General features: G+C 42.8%; 1 protein-coding gene across 3 annotated transcripts in view; it reads right to left on the bottom strand.

Moving 5' to 3' along the window:
- pign (phosphatidylinositol glycan anchor biosynthesis, class N) overlaps positions 1 to 14,293 on the bottom strand; it is a 283,091-nt gene that overhangs the window by 235,586 nt on the left and 33,212 nt on the right. For all 3 annotated transcript variants that reach the window (XM_039753344.1, XM_039753343.1, XM_039753345.1), the window contains exon 6: positions 6,088 to 6,218. In XM_039753344.1, coding sequence (XP_039609278.1) covers positions 6,088 to 6,218 — 131 coding nt within the window. The remainder of the gene's footprint in view (positions 1 to 6,087; positions 6,219 to 14,293) is intronic.

Here is a 14,293-nt window from a genome sequence, read left to right as displayed (position 1 = left end):
ATTCATAGTTTTGATGCCTTCAGTGGTCATGAAAATAAGAAAACACATTAAATAAGAAGGTGTGTCCAAACGTTTGGCCTACAGTATATCTATATATATCTATATATACACATATCTATCTATATATATCTCGATATACATATCTATATATATATTTTATTCAGGAAAGACTAAACACTTTTACTGTACACTGAAAATGGGTTTTTGAAAAGTTCACTTAAATTGGACAAAATATTAGGGTTAGGGTTAACACATCACAAACTTGAAGGTTATTTGCAAATACATCGTTTCACCTCCAAGTTGTTCAAAATAAGCAAAATCCAACCATTTCTTACAACTCTAAGAAACTTAACATTAGATGATATAAATTGTAACAACTGTAAAATCCTCCAGTGAAGAGAGGACTATGTGTGGATTCATTGGCTTTCCCGGAATAAGGAGAGCTCCTGAACGATCCATCTGTCATCATACTTTCAGCAACTACCGGTAGGACTGTGTTTTCCATTCCCTTTCTTCATACAGATCGCTGGACTTAACTTCACCACTTGTCATTTCATCCGGTTTGGGTTTCCATGGACTTTGCTGTGTGTTTATTGTGTTTATATGTTAAATGTAATATCGCCGAAGGGATCAGGGGTGGTATTATTGTTTTAATTTAATTATACTTTTTCTCATTTAAACTCCCAGCGTGTTATTTTTTTTGTCTCTGTAGTGTGTGTGTGTGTGTGTGTGTGTCTTTCCAAGGCTGGGGTTGTCCCTGGTTATCCTCCAGTAAAATAAATAAATCACAGACTCAGACGGTGTGAATCTTAGCAGCACTTGATCGTTACAGATTTTGGCGAGCCAGGTAGGAGCAAGGGTTATTTACGTCCCCTTCTAGTGCGACTTCATTTACACCCTTACAGAAGCATGTCTGTTGTAAGCACAGTGCAGGGCGAGGAGCTTGAACTAAGTGAGCCGTTGGTTGATGTGCGTCCGCTGCCTAGGCCGCGTCACGTTACGGTCAGAGCCCCTCTTGAGGAGGAGTTGAGCCTGCTGGATACCCTGTGTGTCTCCAGTCCGGAGCAGCCCGAGACAGGCGAGGGACAGCTTCTGCAAGACCTGATGCTGCGCCTAGAACAGCTAGAGACGTGGGTTGACGATATCACCCACAGTTTTCTCAATCGAGACGAAACCGTCCATGACCATATCGATGCCATGGCTGCCCGAGTTACCGGCGAGGTGGTTGTGAGGGTGAAACGTCTAGAACAGTCCTTCACGAAGTGTGTGCAGCACCTGGAAGCCAATATGAGAGAAGAGATCAGGAGGCAGGTGCAGGAAAGCTGCCGTGCTGTCACGCAGCCACTGGGGCAGTCGACTCCTGTAACGAGAGTGTGGAACGACTGGGGACAGTCGTCCTTGTCTGTTGCGGTGCCACGGATGTAGTTTCCAAAGCTGGCCCCTCAGTGTGCACCCACGGGCATTGTTGACTTTATAGAGGAGGTTGACATGTTCGTGGAGCTGCGGGGATTCCTGAACACGGCACTCAGCGGGCTGGCACGCTCTTGGTGGTTTGCTGAGCGGCACAAGTGTAACACCTTGGCGGAGTTTCACGCTGCCTTCCTGAATGCGTTCCTCTCTGACGAATACCAGGCGCTGTTGGAAAGAAAGCTCCGGACCTTTGTACAAAAACCATCACAGAGCCTCCGGGAGGAAAAGATACTGCGATGTGTCCTTGATGCATGTGACCCTCGGGTGGCCGCTACTCTGAGGGGGGTTGTGAAATTGGTTGACGAGTTGGTGAAGGTGGGGTCCCAAGTGGAAAAGTATTGGGCGGCTATCAGGCTTAGTGGGTCTCGAAAGGGTCCCACGTCTCAAGATGTCCCCTGTCCGAAACCACAAGGGAAAGCCCCAGTGGATCCCAGGGCCGATCTCACCCTGGTGCAAGCCACCTTGCCCCTCTTTTTGGTACCCGTACAAGTGCGAGGTGTCATTGGAGAGGCGGTCGTAGATACAGGGAGCACTTGTACCCTTATGAAATACAGCTTGTGGGAAAAGCTTAAAGTGCCTCATGAGCAGTTAAGGGAAAGTGCAAAAGTAAAATTCTTTCTTGGGAATGGAAGGGCGCACGGGGCAAAGGGCAGGGTTCCTATGAGGTTCTGCTTACATGAGACACACGGAGACAAAAGTTTACATCCTGGAAGATGTCCACCTGTCAATGCCCTTGTTACTTGGAATGGACCCTCTTGTGTCGGTAGGTCTTACCATCCACCTGTCGCGGCTGAAGTACGAGTTGCCGGGGGTGAAGTCCATCGGTTTGGGACGAAGGCTCAAAGTAATCTGGTTTGGCCTAACTTGTGTTATTACCTCGCGCAGTTGGTGGACGAGGCCAGCCCAGTAGAGAAGGCTATTCTGGAACAGCTGGAGCTCGTTCAGCCACTGCTTAGGAGGAGGCACTCTGTGTGGACGGACATATTGGGTCGGACTGAGGTGGTGTGTTACCATATTCACACAGTCGACCCTGTCTCAGTTCGGCACAGAGCTTACAGAGTGTCGCCTCTGAAAAGAGGAATAATCAAGGAGTGGGTCGACCAGATGTTGGTGGATGAAGTGATTGAGCCTTCCACCTCGCCATGGGCTAGCCCTGCAGTGCTCGTTCAGAAGGCCGACGGGACCTACCGATTCTGTGTGGACTATCGGGAGCTGAACAAAAAGACCTTGGATGATGCTTACCCCATGCCCCTCATTCAGGATTTCTTGGAGTCTTTGCATGGGGCAGCGGTGTTCAGCTCCCTAGGTTTGAAGTTCGGGTACTGGCAGGTGAGGATGGGGAAGAGTAGCATGGAGAAGACCGCCGTCATCACCCCAGAGGGGTTGTTCCAGTTTCGGGTGATGCCCTTTGGACATAAAAACGCTGGGGCGTCATTTCAATGGCTAATGGAGCAGGTCCTCCGGGGACTCATTGGAAAGATCTGTTTTGTGTATATAGATGACATCATCATATTCTCCCCATCTGTCCCACAACATCTAAAGGACCTAGACCACATCTTCCAGTGACTGCAGAAGGCTCATCTGACCCTCAACACCAAGAAGTGTAGATTTCTACAAGACCATCTGAACTTCCTCGGCCATGTGGTGTCGGCAGACGGGGTCCGGGTGGACCCAAAGAAAATTAAGTCCATCTTGGACTACCCAGCGCCCCAGGAGGTAAAGTCTCCAGCGCTTCCTGGGGATGGCTGGGTGGTTCCACAAATTTGTGCATGGGTTTGCCGATATTGCTGCCCCTTTGTTCCAGCTGCTAAGGAAGGGATCCCTGGGAGTGGTCACCAACATGCCAGGACTCCTTTGAAAGACTCAAACAGGCATTGATATCACCTCCAGTCCTGGCACAGCCTGATCCCTCATTAACCTTTCAGGTCCACACTGACCATAGGGCTCTGACATGGGCATTCAATTGTCCGAATACCACGTCTAGGCTAACAAGGTGGGTTTTGCGCCTCCAACATTTCACATTCACGGTGTACTATCGGAAGGGTTGTGCTAATGTTGTGTGCGATGCCTTATCACGGGTTCACGAGCCTGTTCCAATGGTATGTGCGGTATCGGTCTCTAACCCTTGGCCTGATCTTCCCCTGAACATGCAGGAAATCGTTCAATCTCAAGCAGCCAGTCCTGTATGTCAGGGGTTGAGAGAGGGCTCGGGGGGAGGCCTGACCGCATACATTATAGAGAACTTCAAGGGGCACTCTATTGCTGTGTTCCAACAAAAGATCGGGGTTACCATTATCAGTTGGTAGTGCCTGAGTTCCTACTGTATTACCATGATAGTCCGATCAGTGGTCACCTTGGACGTACTAAGACACTGTTTAAAATCTTGGAGGTGGCATGGTGGCCAACGATACGCAAAGACATCTGGTCCCAGGTCCAGAGTTGTACCACCTGTCAGAAATACAAAACCCCACCTGGTCTCCTCTCAGGCCAGCTTCAGCCAGTAACCCTCACTACCCCGCGGGAGAGCCTAGGCGTTGACCTAATGGGACCATTTCCTGCTAATAAGGACCGGAAGACCTACCTGATGGTGGTTGTGGACTATTTTACCCGATGGGTGGAGCTATTCCCTATGGCTAATGCCACAGCCAAGAAGATATGTTCCACCCTGAAGGATGAGATCTTTACCCGATGAGGGATGCCAAAGAACTTCATCTCAGACCGGGGCCCGCAGTTTACCAGCTCAGAGGCCAAAGAATTTTGGAAGCAATGGGGGGTAGTTCACCTGAAGACAACAGCGTACCATCCCCAATGTAAATCGCACTGAGCGGGTGAACCGGACCCTTTAGACAATGATTGCATCCTTTGTCGGAGACCATCATCAGGATTGGACAAAGTGGCTGCCTGAGCTGCGGTTCGCATTGAACACGGTGGTGCACGAAGTTACGGGTGAGACCCCTGCATTGTTAGCTTTAGGCAGACAGCTAAATGGTCCACTAGAAAGGATAATTGATCATAAACCACCCAATCCAGACAACTCAATGCATGATCATTTATAAACTTTACAACTAATCACACAACGAGTAAAGGAGAGGATGGTGAGGTCCCAGTCCAGACTATCTCAATCGTACAATCGTAGACATAAGCCTGTGCAGTTCTCAGTTGGGGAGAAAGTCTGGATCAGGACTCATCCCCTCTCCAAAGCCTCCGATAAATTCATGGCTAAACTGGCTCCGAAGTGGTTCGGCCCGGCAACTGTTGTCCAAAAGAAGGGACCAGTAACCTATGCAGTGAAGTGGGGATTGCCGGGGACTAAGAAAGTAGACACTGTGAACATAGCAAACCTCAAGCCTTAGTTCGGCCGTACACCACGGCCTGGGGGTGGGGATTGTAGCAATGCTACTAATAGTTAAAACTGCATCTCCCAGCAGTCCTTGCAGGGGCTGTTGGGGTCAAAGGTGGCCAGAGCAGTTTAAAAGGCGGGCAGGTGTCAAAGAAAGAAACGTTTTTTGTTTTGTTTGTTTGGTGCATTATATATATCTGCAGGACTGCTTGCCGTTCATTCTGCCATTTAGCATCATTTATCATCATTGTGTCCTAGATTGTATTGTTTGTTGGGGTCTGGATCATCTGTTTACCTGTCTACTGAGGACTGTGTGTGGATTCATTGGCTTTCCCGGAAGAAGGAGAGCTCCTGAACCATCCATCTGTAGTCATACTTTCAGCAACTACCGGTAGGACTGCGTTTTCCATTCCCTTTCTTCATACAGATCGCTGGACTTAACTTCACCACTTGTCATTTCATCCGGTTTGGGTTTCCATTAACTTTGCTGTGTGTTTATTGTGTTTATATGTTAAATGTAATATCGCCGAAGGGATCAGGGGTGGTATTATTGTTTTCATTTATTTAATTTAATTTCATTATACTTTTTATCGTTTAAACTCCCAGCGTGTTCTTTTTTTTGTCTCTGTAGTGCGAGTGTGTGTGCGTGCGGTGTGTGTGTGTGCGTGTGTGTGCGCGCGTCGTTCCAAGGCTGGGGTTGTCCCTGCTAATCCTCCAGTAAAATAAATAAATCACCGACTCAGAGATGGTGTGAATCTTAGCGGCACCTGACCGCTACAAATCTAAAAGTATTAAAGTGAGATATGCTTTTCTAACATTTTTAATGCAAAAAAAGTACCATGCAATATTTACATCAAAACATAATTCTACAGGTCATTCAAAATTAATTACGGTATGAATTAAAAAATCAACATCATAAAACTTGTGAGTTTAACATAGCAAGAATGATTAACACTTCAATCTAATTGTTGTCTTTCTCAATTTCACCGAATTGGGAGTAAGAATCAGGTAACATAACGCCTGCAGAATAAATATAAAGAAAATATTTCCGTACATCTTAAAAAACAATTATATAATTTTTCTCTTTGCTTTATCTGGGTGATTTTAAATGCACTGTATTTTCTACTCTTATGAGATTTGTCTATCATTAAACCCATAAGTAAATAGGCCATATGGTTTCCCCACTATCAATACTAAGTAACTAAACAAACTATAAATATTATTGGCTTAGTTTACTTAAACATGGTTTTGATAAACAAAGAAAAGAAAGTACTTACCCCAATCTGTCATGCCATGATCTGAAGTGAAAACATAAGCAGTCTTTTCGTCATTTTCATAGAAGTTTTCAATTAGGGACACAAACTCCCTAATAGCAGCATCAACTATTTTGACATTTTCTATATATTCCCTGAGTTAGGTAAGAAAACAGATATATCTTAATCAGTCATTTCTTCTGTGTGTTCATCATGTCTCTTCCTCACTTTTATTCAGGAAAGACTAAACACTTAATCTGTAAACTGAAAATGTGTTTTTGAAAAAGTTCACTTAAAATTGGACAAAATATTAGGGTTAGGGTTAAAATCACAAACTTGAAGGTTATTTGCAAATACATCGTTTCACCTCCAAGATGTTCAAAATAAGCAAAATCCAACCATTTCTTACAACTCTAAGAAACTTAACATTAGATGATATAAATTGTAACAACTGTAAAATCCTCCAGTGAAGAGAAAACATTGGATCAATCTCAAACCAAAATGAAAAACTACATCCATAATTGAGAGTTTGTCCCCTTACATTGAATTTTTTTTTTAAAATTACAATACAAATTTGAACACGCAACAGTATTAGGTTAGACATGGGAAGTCACTCTGTTTCAGAAGTCTCACTTTAAAACTGTGTTTTAAATTTCTATATTTGAATGTGGGATAAACATTTTGAGAACAACTTGTACATTTTCATTTAAGGAGCATTATAGTACCAACACAATTGTCAGAAATGCTAGTGCCACATAAACAATATTATAATATAAATGGAAAGACACACACTGAATTGAAGTTAAGCCCAATAATGGGCACATTTATTCCACAACAAATAATTTAGAACACTATTCTGGCAGAATCAAACTCACAAACGACCTGTAAAAATAAAAGTCGCTTCACTAGGCTGGCTATTCCTCTCTTGCAGTGTTTCTGATTATCATCCAGCATCTCATGTTCTGTCCCTTTTTTCAGTTCCCTGTTATCATCTGCAAGTCTGTATTTATAATGCCATGGGAGTCTCCAACTGCCTTCTCAGACTTCAAATGTAGAACGAGAAAGTTCCAGGGGTTAAAGGAACACAGAGCTCAGCACACCTGTGAATAACCCTGCTATAAATAACCTGTCCAGAACCTGCCCAACACTAGAGTGACAATGCTGGCCATTATATTGCACCATCCTTTAGCAACTTGAGGACAATATAAAGTCTTTATAACAGACAGGTAGGCGCGTCTGACGTGTTGATCTTCTTAGGGTTGCACTAGGTTCTGAAGTAGTATTCGGCGTATTACAGGCAGTGTTGTTCATTGTTTGGGGTGCTAGGTCAGTGGTGGGAGGCAACACTGGGGAAGTCTGGGATGTTTCTTCAGATTCCTGTACATACTGCGTGATGCCCCCTTTATATGGTGCCAAGTGATCCTGGTGTTGATACATCTTCCATACTGCGAAAGGTAACTGAACCCAGTAAACCACTTTCCCAATCCTCTCTTGGACCCGGGCAAGGGCCCACCCATGGTCTGTCCAACTTAGGTGAACTTTTCAGACTGTAGACCCACATTACAATCACCAGCTGAAAAAGAGCTCCCTCTAGCATGTAAGTCACGATGTCTCTTGTGTTAGCCCTGCTTCCTTCAATTGCTTGCAAAAAAAAAAATAAATAAATAAATATAAATATGTATGCAGTCTGTCCACTCTATCTTGTAGTTTTCTTGCATACTCCATCCCTATAGGATATACAATACTGTCAGTGGGAAATCAAAATACCAAGGCTGTGGGGGGTCTTCAGCTCCCACCCCAACATTAGGATAGTGGGAGTGCAATACATGGACTTCTGAACCTCTGAGTGACATGCCATTAGGAGTGAAGTTAAGGGACGGTCTCAGTCACGTTGATCCTTAGTCCGTGACCAAATCTAGCTGTGTTGTCGGGTGCAGATGAAACATTGAGCTAGCATATCGCTCTATGGATGCAGAGGTATGGTGCCAAATTCCCCGTCAGGTGCACAATGCCTGGTATACCTGGCGTTCGAAATTATGTCCTTGATCCAAGTACAGTTCCACACAGGTACCTCAAATCGACTGATGATGCCCTCTATCAGAACCTCTGCCACTGTTTCTGCCTCTCGGTCTGGTAGTGCATATGCCTCTGGCCAATTTGTAAAATAGTCCACAGCCACCAACACAAAGTGGTTGCCCCAAGCAGATTTCTGAAAGATCCCAATACATCCAAATCCAATCAATCCATGGGTGCCCCAAACTTACATTGCTGGAGTGGCGCTGCACACTGAGCAGTTGGACCCTTCCTGGCAGTGTAGATGTCACAGTGCCGACAAAAGTCATCCATATCTTGGTGACACCACCCCCAATAAAAACTCTGACAGAGGAGGTTTAAACTTTTTGCTGCACCATTGTGCCCTACACCCAGGGTGCCACACATACTATTTAAAACTTCTTCCTGGAGCCCCTTTGGTACCAACATTTTCCATCGTCCTTCTCTCGTTGTCAGATCACGCCAGACTGTCTCTTTAATATGCCATCATGGATAGCCAAACTGCCCCATTGGAACCAAAGTCCCTTCACCACCTGATTGTCTGGTGCCATCTATGTGTGGCAGTGGGTAGCAATCCACACATGTGATGAAGGCTCTATAATTATGGCTGCAAATATTTCCCTGATAATCTTATTAGCTTCCACCTGACGAAACATGGAATGTCTGCCACTTTAAATGTGACAACAACGCTGTATGATAAAAGGTGTAGTGCCCGTGTCAATCTTGCTTTGTACCAAATGGGTCAGTACAAGGTCCTCTGGAGAAGTGGAAAAACCTATCATGGTATTCCAGCAGAAAATCTCGTAGTTGCTTCTTCTGAGATGAAGTAAGTCTTTCAAAATAGATGCCCACAGCGACTCCAGTGTGTTGATCCAGGCAGGTGAAGCACTTTGTGGAAGCTGCATGTCAGTGGAGATGGCCCATATCTCTGGATAAAAAGGTAGTTCTAAATGTTCCCTTTGCCCTAAATACCAATGGGTTGTACCATCTGGAAAAATTATAGCACTCTGTCCAAGGTCCAGCTGCACATTCTTCCTTTGGAAAAAAAAAAGTACATCCCTCATATGCAGGGGTCTTTAAAATCTACCACCCAAACTCATTGCCATCATTGATTTCCTATCTGAAGACTGACCACAACTTCCCCAAGCATGGTGCAGCTTCTCCAGTTGATTAAAAAAATGTGTTAATCGCATAAATGTATGTAATTAGTAGTGCTCTTGGGTTCTAACCTGAGCGAAACTCACTCCTCAGGTGGTCGAGAAACCACCGAGAAAAAAAAGAGGGTTTTAGAAACTTTTACAGATTAATTAAGTACAAAAAGCTGAAATATCACACTGACGCAAGTCTTCAGACGCTTAGATATGACACATAAATAAAGGTGCATCCTATTCTATAATTCATAACTGAGATGTTTCTGCAACTTGTTTGGAGTCCACCTACTGTACGGTACATTCTATTGATTGGACATGATTAGGAATGGCACACACCTCTTTATTTAAGTTCCCACAGTTGACAATATATCAAAGCAAAAACCAAGCAATCAAAGGTAACGGCGTTAGTGACATGGCTGTGTCAAGACACACATCTATAGCACTGAAGGTTCCCTATGGTGCCGCAGTCTCCGTAATTCTTAAATGGAAGAGCTGGTCACAATGCCAAACTAAGCAGTAGGAAGAGAAGAGCCTGGGCAAAAGAGGTGACCAAAAACCTGATGGTCATTCTGGCCGAGATCCAGAAAACCTGTCAGGGGGTAGGAGAAACTTCTAGAAGTACAGCCATCGATGCAAAGACTCGGACTTCATTGCAGAGTGGCCAGAGAGAGGCCTCTTTTCAGTAAAGGTCACATAAAAGCTGACTGGAGTTTGTCAAAAGTTACCTAACAGACACTCAGTCTGTGAGAAACAAGATTCTTCAGCCTCTTTCCCCTTCTTTGAAACCAACATTGAACTGTTTGGTCTCAATTCAGTTATCATGTCTAGAGAAACCAGGTGCAGCTTATAACTTGTGCAATACTATTCCAACAGCATGGTATTACATTATATATATTATATATACATACATACATACATACATACATACACAGACACACACACACACACACACGTGCTGGTCATAAAATTAGAATATCATGACAAAGTTGATTTATATAAGTAACTACATTCAAAAAGTGAAACTTGTATATTAGATTCATTCATTACACACAGAGTGATGTATTTCAAATGTTTATTTCTTTTAATTTTGATGATTATAACTGACAACTACTGAAAGTCCCAAATTCAGAATCTGAGAAAATTAGAATATTGTGAAAATGTTCAATATTGAAGACACCTGGTACCACACTCTAATCAGCTAATTAACTCAAAACACCTGAAAAAGCCTTTAAATGGTCTCTCAGTCTAGTTCTGTAGGCTTCACAATCATGGGGAAGACTGCTGACTTGACAATTGTCCAAAAGATGACCATTGACACCTGGCACAAGGAGGGCAAGACACAAAAGGTCATTGCTAAAGATACATACACACACACACAGTGGTACCTCAGTATAAGTCCTTAATCCGTTCCAGACCCTTTGACTTATACCAGACAGGATGTATACCGAACAAATTTTTTCCATTAAAAATAAAGGGAAAATGATTAATCTGTTCCCATGAAAAAAAATCCTATAGTTATTGGCATATTATACATTGATGGGGTTGTATAAAATAATTTATACACTGCTTAATACTAAAACAAATACATACAAAAGCAATTAGATGAAATAAATGAAAATTTAACCTCACTTTACTTTTTAATAATGTCTTTGTTTTTCACAATCGTAGATACCTTTGTTCTCGGCGTACGGTATGCAGCAGCCATGTCCCAGATACGCATACCACCTTCATACTTTTCAACAATCAATTCAAATTTATGCAAAAAAAAACACAAAATCACGTGAAAATTCACAGAGAGTAAGAGCGCGGGTTATTCACTTAATGCTAGCAACTGGCGTACTGACGCTTGTGGGCAGTCGTGGCTTTGTCTCAAGAGAGGTAAACAAGGGTAGCACGCAAGTCGTACACCAAGCAAAATTTTTCATGTCCAAACAGGACATATACCAAGTTGGACTTAATCCAAAGCGGATGTATACCAAGGTATCACTATATACTGTACTAACAAAATACCCGCGCTTCGCAGCGGAGAAGTAGTGTGTTAAAGAAGCAATGAAAAGAAAAGGAAACATTTTGAAAATAAAGTAACCTGATTGTCAATGTAATTGTTTTGTCACTGTTGTGAGTGATGAGTGTTGTTGTCATATATATATATATATATATATACACACACACACATAAACATACATACATACATACACACATACACATAAACATACACACATACACACATACATATCTACATATATACACACACACATATATACACACATATACATACATACACACACATATATACACACACACATATATAAACATATATATACATATACATACATATCTACATATATACACACACAGCTAGTTCGTATCAGTGCAATACGCTGTTTGTTAAAACGGTTGACTCCCGCTCTTACGTGCAATAACAAATCAAATCATTCAGTTGTCTTTGCTCATATGTCATTTTAGAGCTGGACGCCTGGCATCTTTTTTTGGCCACAAGTTCGTTTCTGTTTGGTGTGAGGTTCTGTGTTGTGGAGATTCTCAGGATGGATTGCAGGTGCTCATCAGTGAGGCGACTCCTGTGTGCTGTTTTGTTAGTCTTTATCACTGAGAAGAGCTTCTCACACAGATATGTGCTACCAAACATGCACAAGGTTCGAGCCGCATGTAGACGGACTTTTTTTGTTCTTCAAAGTCACCAAAGATCATTTTATATACTGTATTATTGTTATTAATGGCCCGGGTATATGAAGCGCTGGTAACACAATAAACTACAGATCCCATAATGCAGCGCTTCAGCTGCCTTACTGAACACTTACCGCGTTAATCAAGTCTATCTTATGATGCTGCAAGTTATTGCGAAGCTAGCTCACACGATGCTGAAGAGAAAAGTTGATTCTGAAAATAGAGCCTTTAAAAACCGATGGGAGGCTGAGTATGTTTACTGAGCGCTCAGTTTATCAGCAAAGTGCGTATTTGGGAACACCGTAGTGACGACTTGGTTTAACAGTACTTGGCAACAGGGAAAGTGGGGCAAGGTGAACTGGTGCATTTGTGTCTCCCATAAAATCAGCTTCACTTGAAATCACTTTGTGATTGTGCACGGGTTGAAACGTCCGCTGAAGTGTCAGATTCTTATTTAATTATCCTGCTTTCTGTATCTTCTGCATTGCATTCAGGTTACCCTGATGCAAGGCAGCTGAAGCGCTGCATTATGGGATCTGTAGTTTATTGTGTTACCAGCGCTATATACCGGGCTTTAATAACAATAATACAGTATATAAAATGATCTCGGGGCGGATATAATTACACGCCGGGCCGGATGTGGCCCGCGGCCCTTGAGTTTGACACATATGGACTAAATAGAACTTGAAAAGATATATTTTTTCAAATGTGATCGCAATTCAGATAGAGTTGACGCAGACTACAGCCTGCATGACTCAATAAGTCATCCTCCCCTCGCTCTTACTTTTTTACCGTTCATCTAATGAATACACTGAGTATGGCTTTACCAAAACAATCATTGATGGCGAATAAAGTATCCATTATTCGAGTATGTAGAGCGGGATATATATATATATACATATATATATATACCCGCGTATCGCAGCAGAGAAGTAGTGTGTTAAAAAGGCTAGAAAAAGAAAAGGGAACATTTTAAAAATAACGTAACATGACTGTCAATATACAGTATTTGTTTTGTGAGTGTTACTGAGTGTTGCTGTCATCAAGGATTTGATTATCATTATTTCTTTCAATCAGGTTCGTATTTGTAGGATGTGTTGTGTTCAAGTTACATTCCGTGTTTGTCAATCGTTGTAAAGATGACAGGTTTCATTCATCGATTCGTTTCTTACTGCCTCAATAAACAGCTCGTCTTCTTCTTTATCATCTGAGACCTGACACACTGCATGCAGGGGTTTTTTTTACACTGTCTTCCTTTAGCGGGACAATGACTTTTTCCAACGTGTGCTTTGTTTCCGCAGTAGCTGGATTTATGAATATGCTTATCAGGCGCTTCATATTTTTTGCTGCCTTTTCAATTGTGTAATTCGGTTTTGTTCAGCTCTTTGGAACTGTTGCTTTTTATCTGTGCACTGCGTCAGTTCACGTGAGCCACTCGTGTACATGCATCGAAGGTTCCCAGCTGTGCTGGTGCCATCTCGTGCTATGTCCGTGGCTGTATTTAATGTTACCTTAGTCCTGGCACTTAAAACTTTCTCTCGCAGTTTCGCTGAGTTTGTGTCAAACACCACCCTGACCATCTCATCTTCCTCTCCATAAGCACAGTCCTTCACCCGTGAATATTTACCCGTGGCAGTTTGCTATTGGATTGCCGCTGACGGACGGCCTTATATGGGCAGGCACTAAATTACAAACGCCAGCGCAGCCTGTCTATGAACTTAATTTAAAGTGTAGGTTTACATCGTGCTTTGTTTCCAAGTAGCAGAACTCATGAATATGGTTGTATATGTCACTCGCTTCGCTTCTTATTGTTTAGCTGCCTTCTCAATTATATAATGCATGTTTTCTTAAGCGCTTTTGAGGCTCTTCCTGGTTTTCTATGTACTGCGTGATTACGGGGAGGCGTGATGATGTCACACGAAACTCCCCCCACGGCGTTGAAGCTCATCTCCATTACAGTAAATGGAGAAAACTGCTTCCAGTTATGACCATTACGCGTAGAATTTCGATATAAAACTGCCCAACTTTTGTAAGGAAGCTGTAAGGAATGAACCTGCCAAATTTCAGCCTTCCACCCACACGGGAAGTTGGAGAATTAGTGATGAGTCAGTGAGTGAGTGAGGGCTTTGCCTTTTATTAGTGTGTGTGTGTATATATATATATATATATATATATATTACACTGCTCAAAAGAATTAAAGGAACACTTTTTAATTAGAGTATAGCATAAAGTCAATGAAACTTATGGGATATTAATCTGGTCAGTTAAGTAGCAGAGGGGTTGTTAATCAGTTTCAGCTGCTGTGGTGTTAATGAAATTAACAACAGATGCACTAGAGGGGC

Source organism: Polypterus senegalus, chromosome 5 (assembly GCF_016835505.1).
Source record: "Polypterus senegalus isolate Bchr_013 chromosome 5, ASM1683550v1, whole genome shotgun sequence".
NCBI lineage: Eukaryota > Metazoa > Chordata > Cladistia > Polypteriformes > Polypteridae > Polypterus > Polypterus senegalus.
Note: the sequence above shows the minus strand (reverse complement) of the source record. Positions and strands in the feature narration are given on the sequence as shown.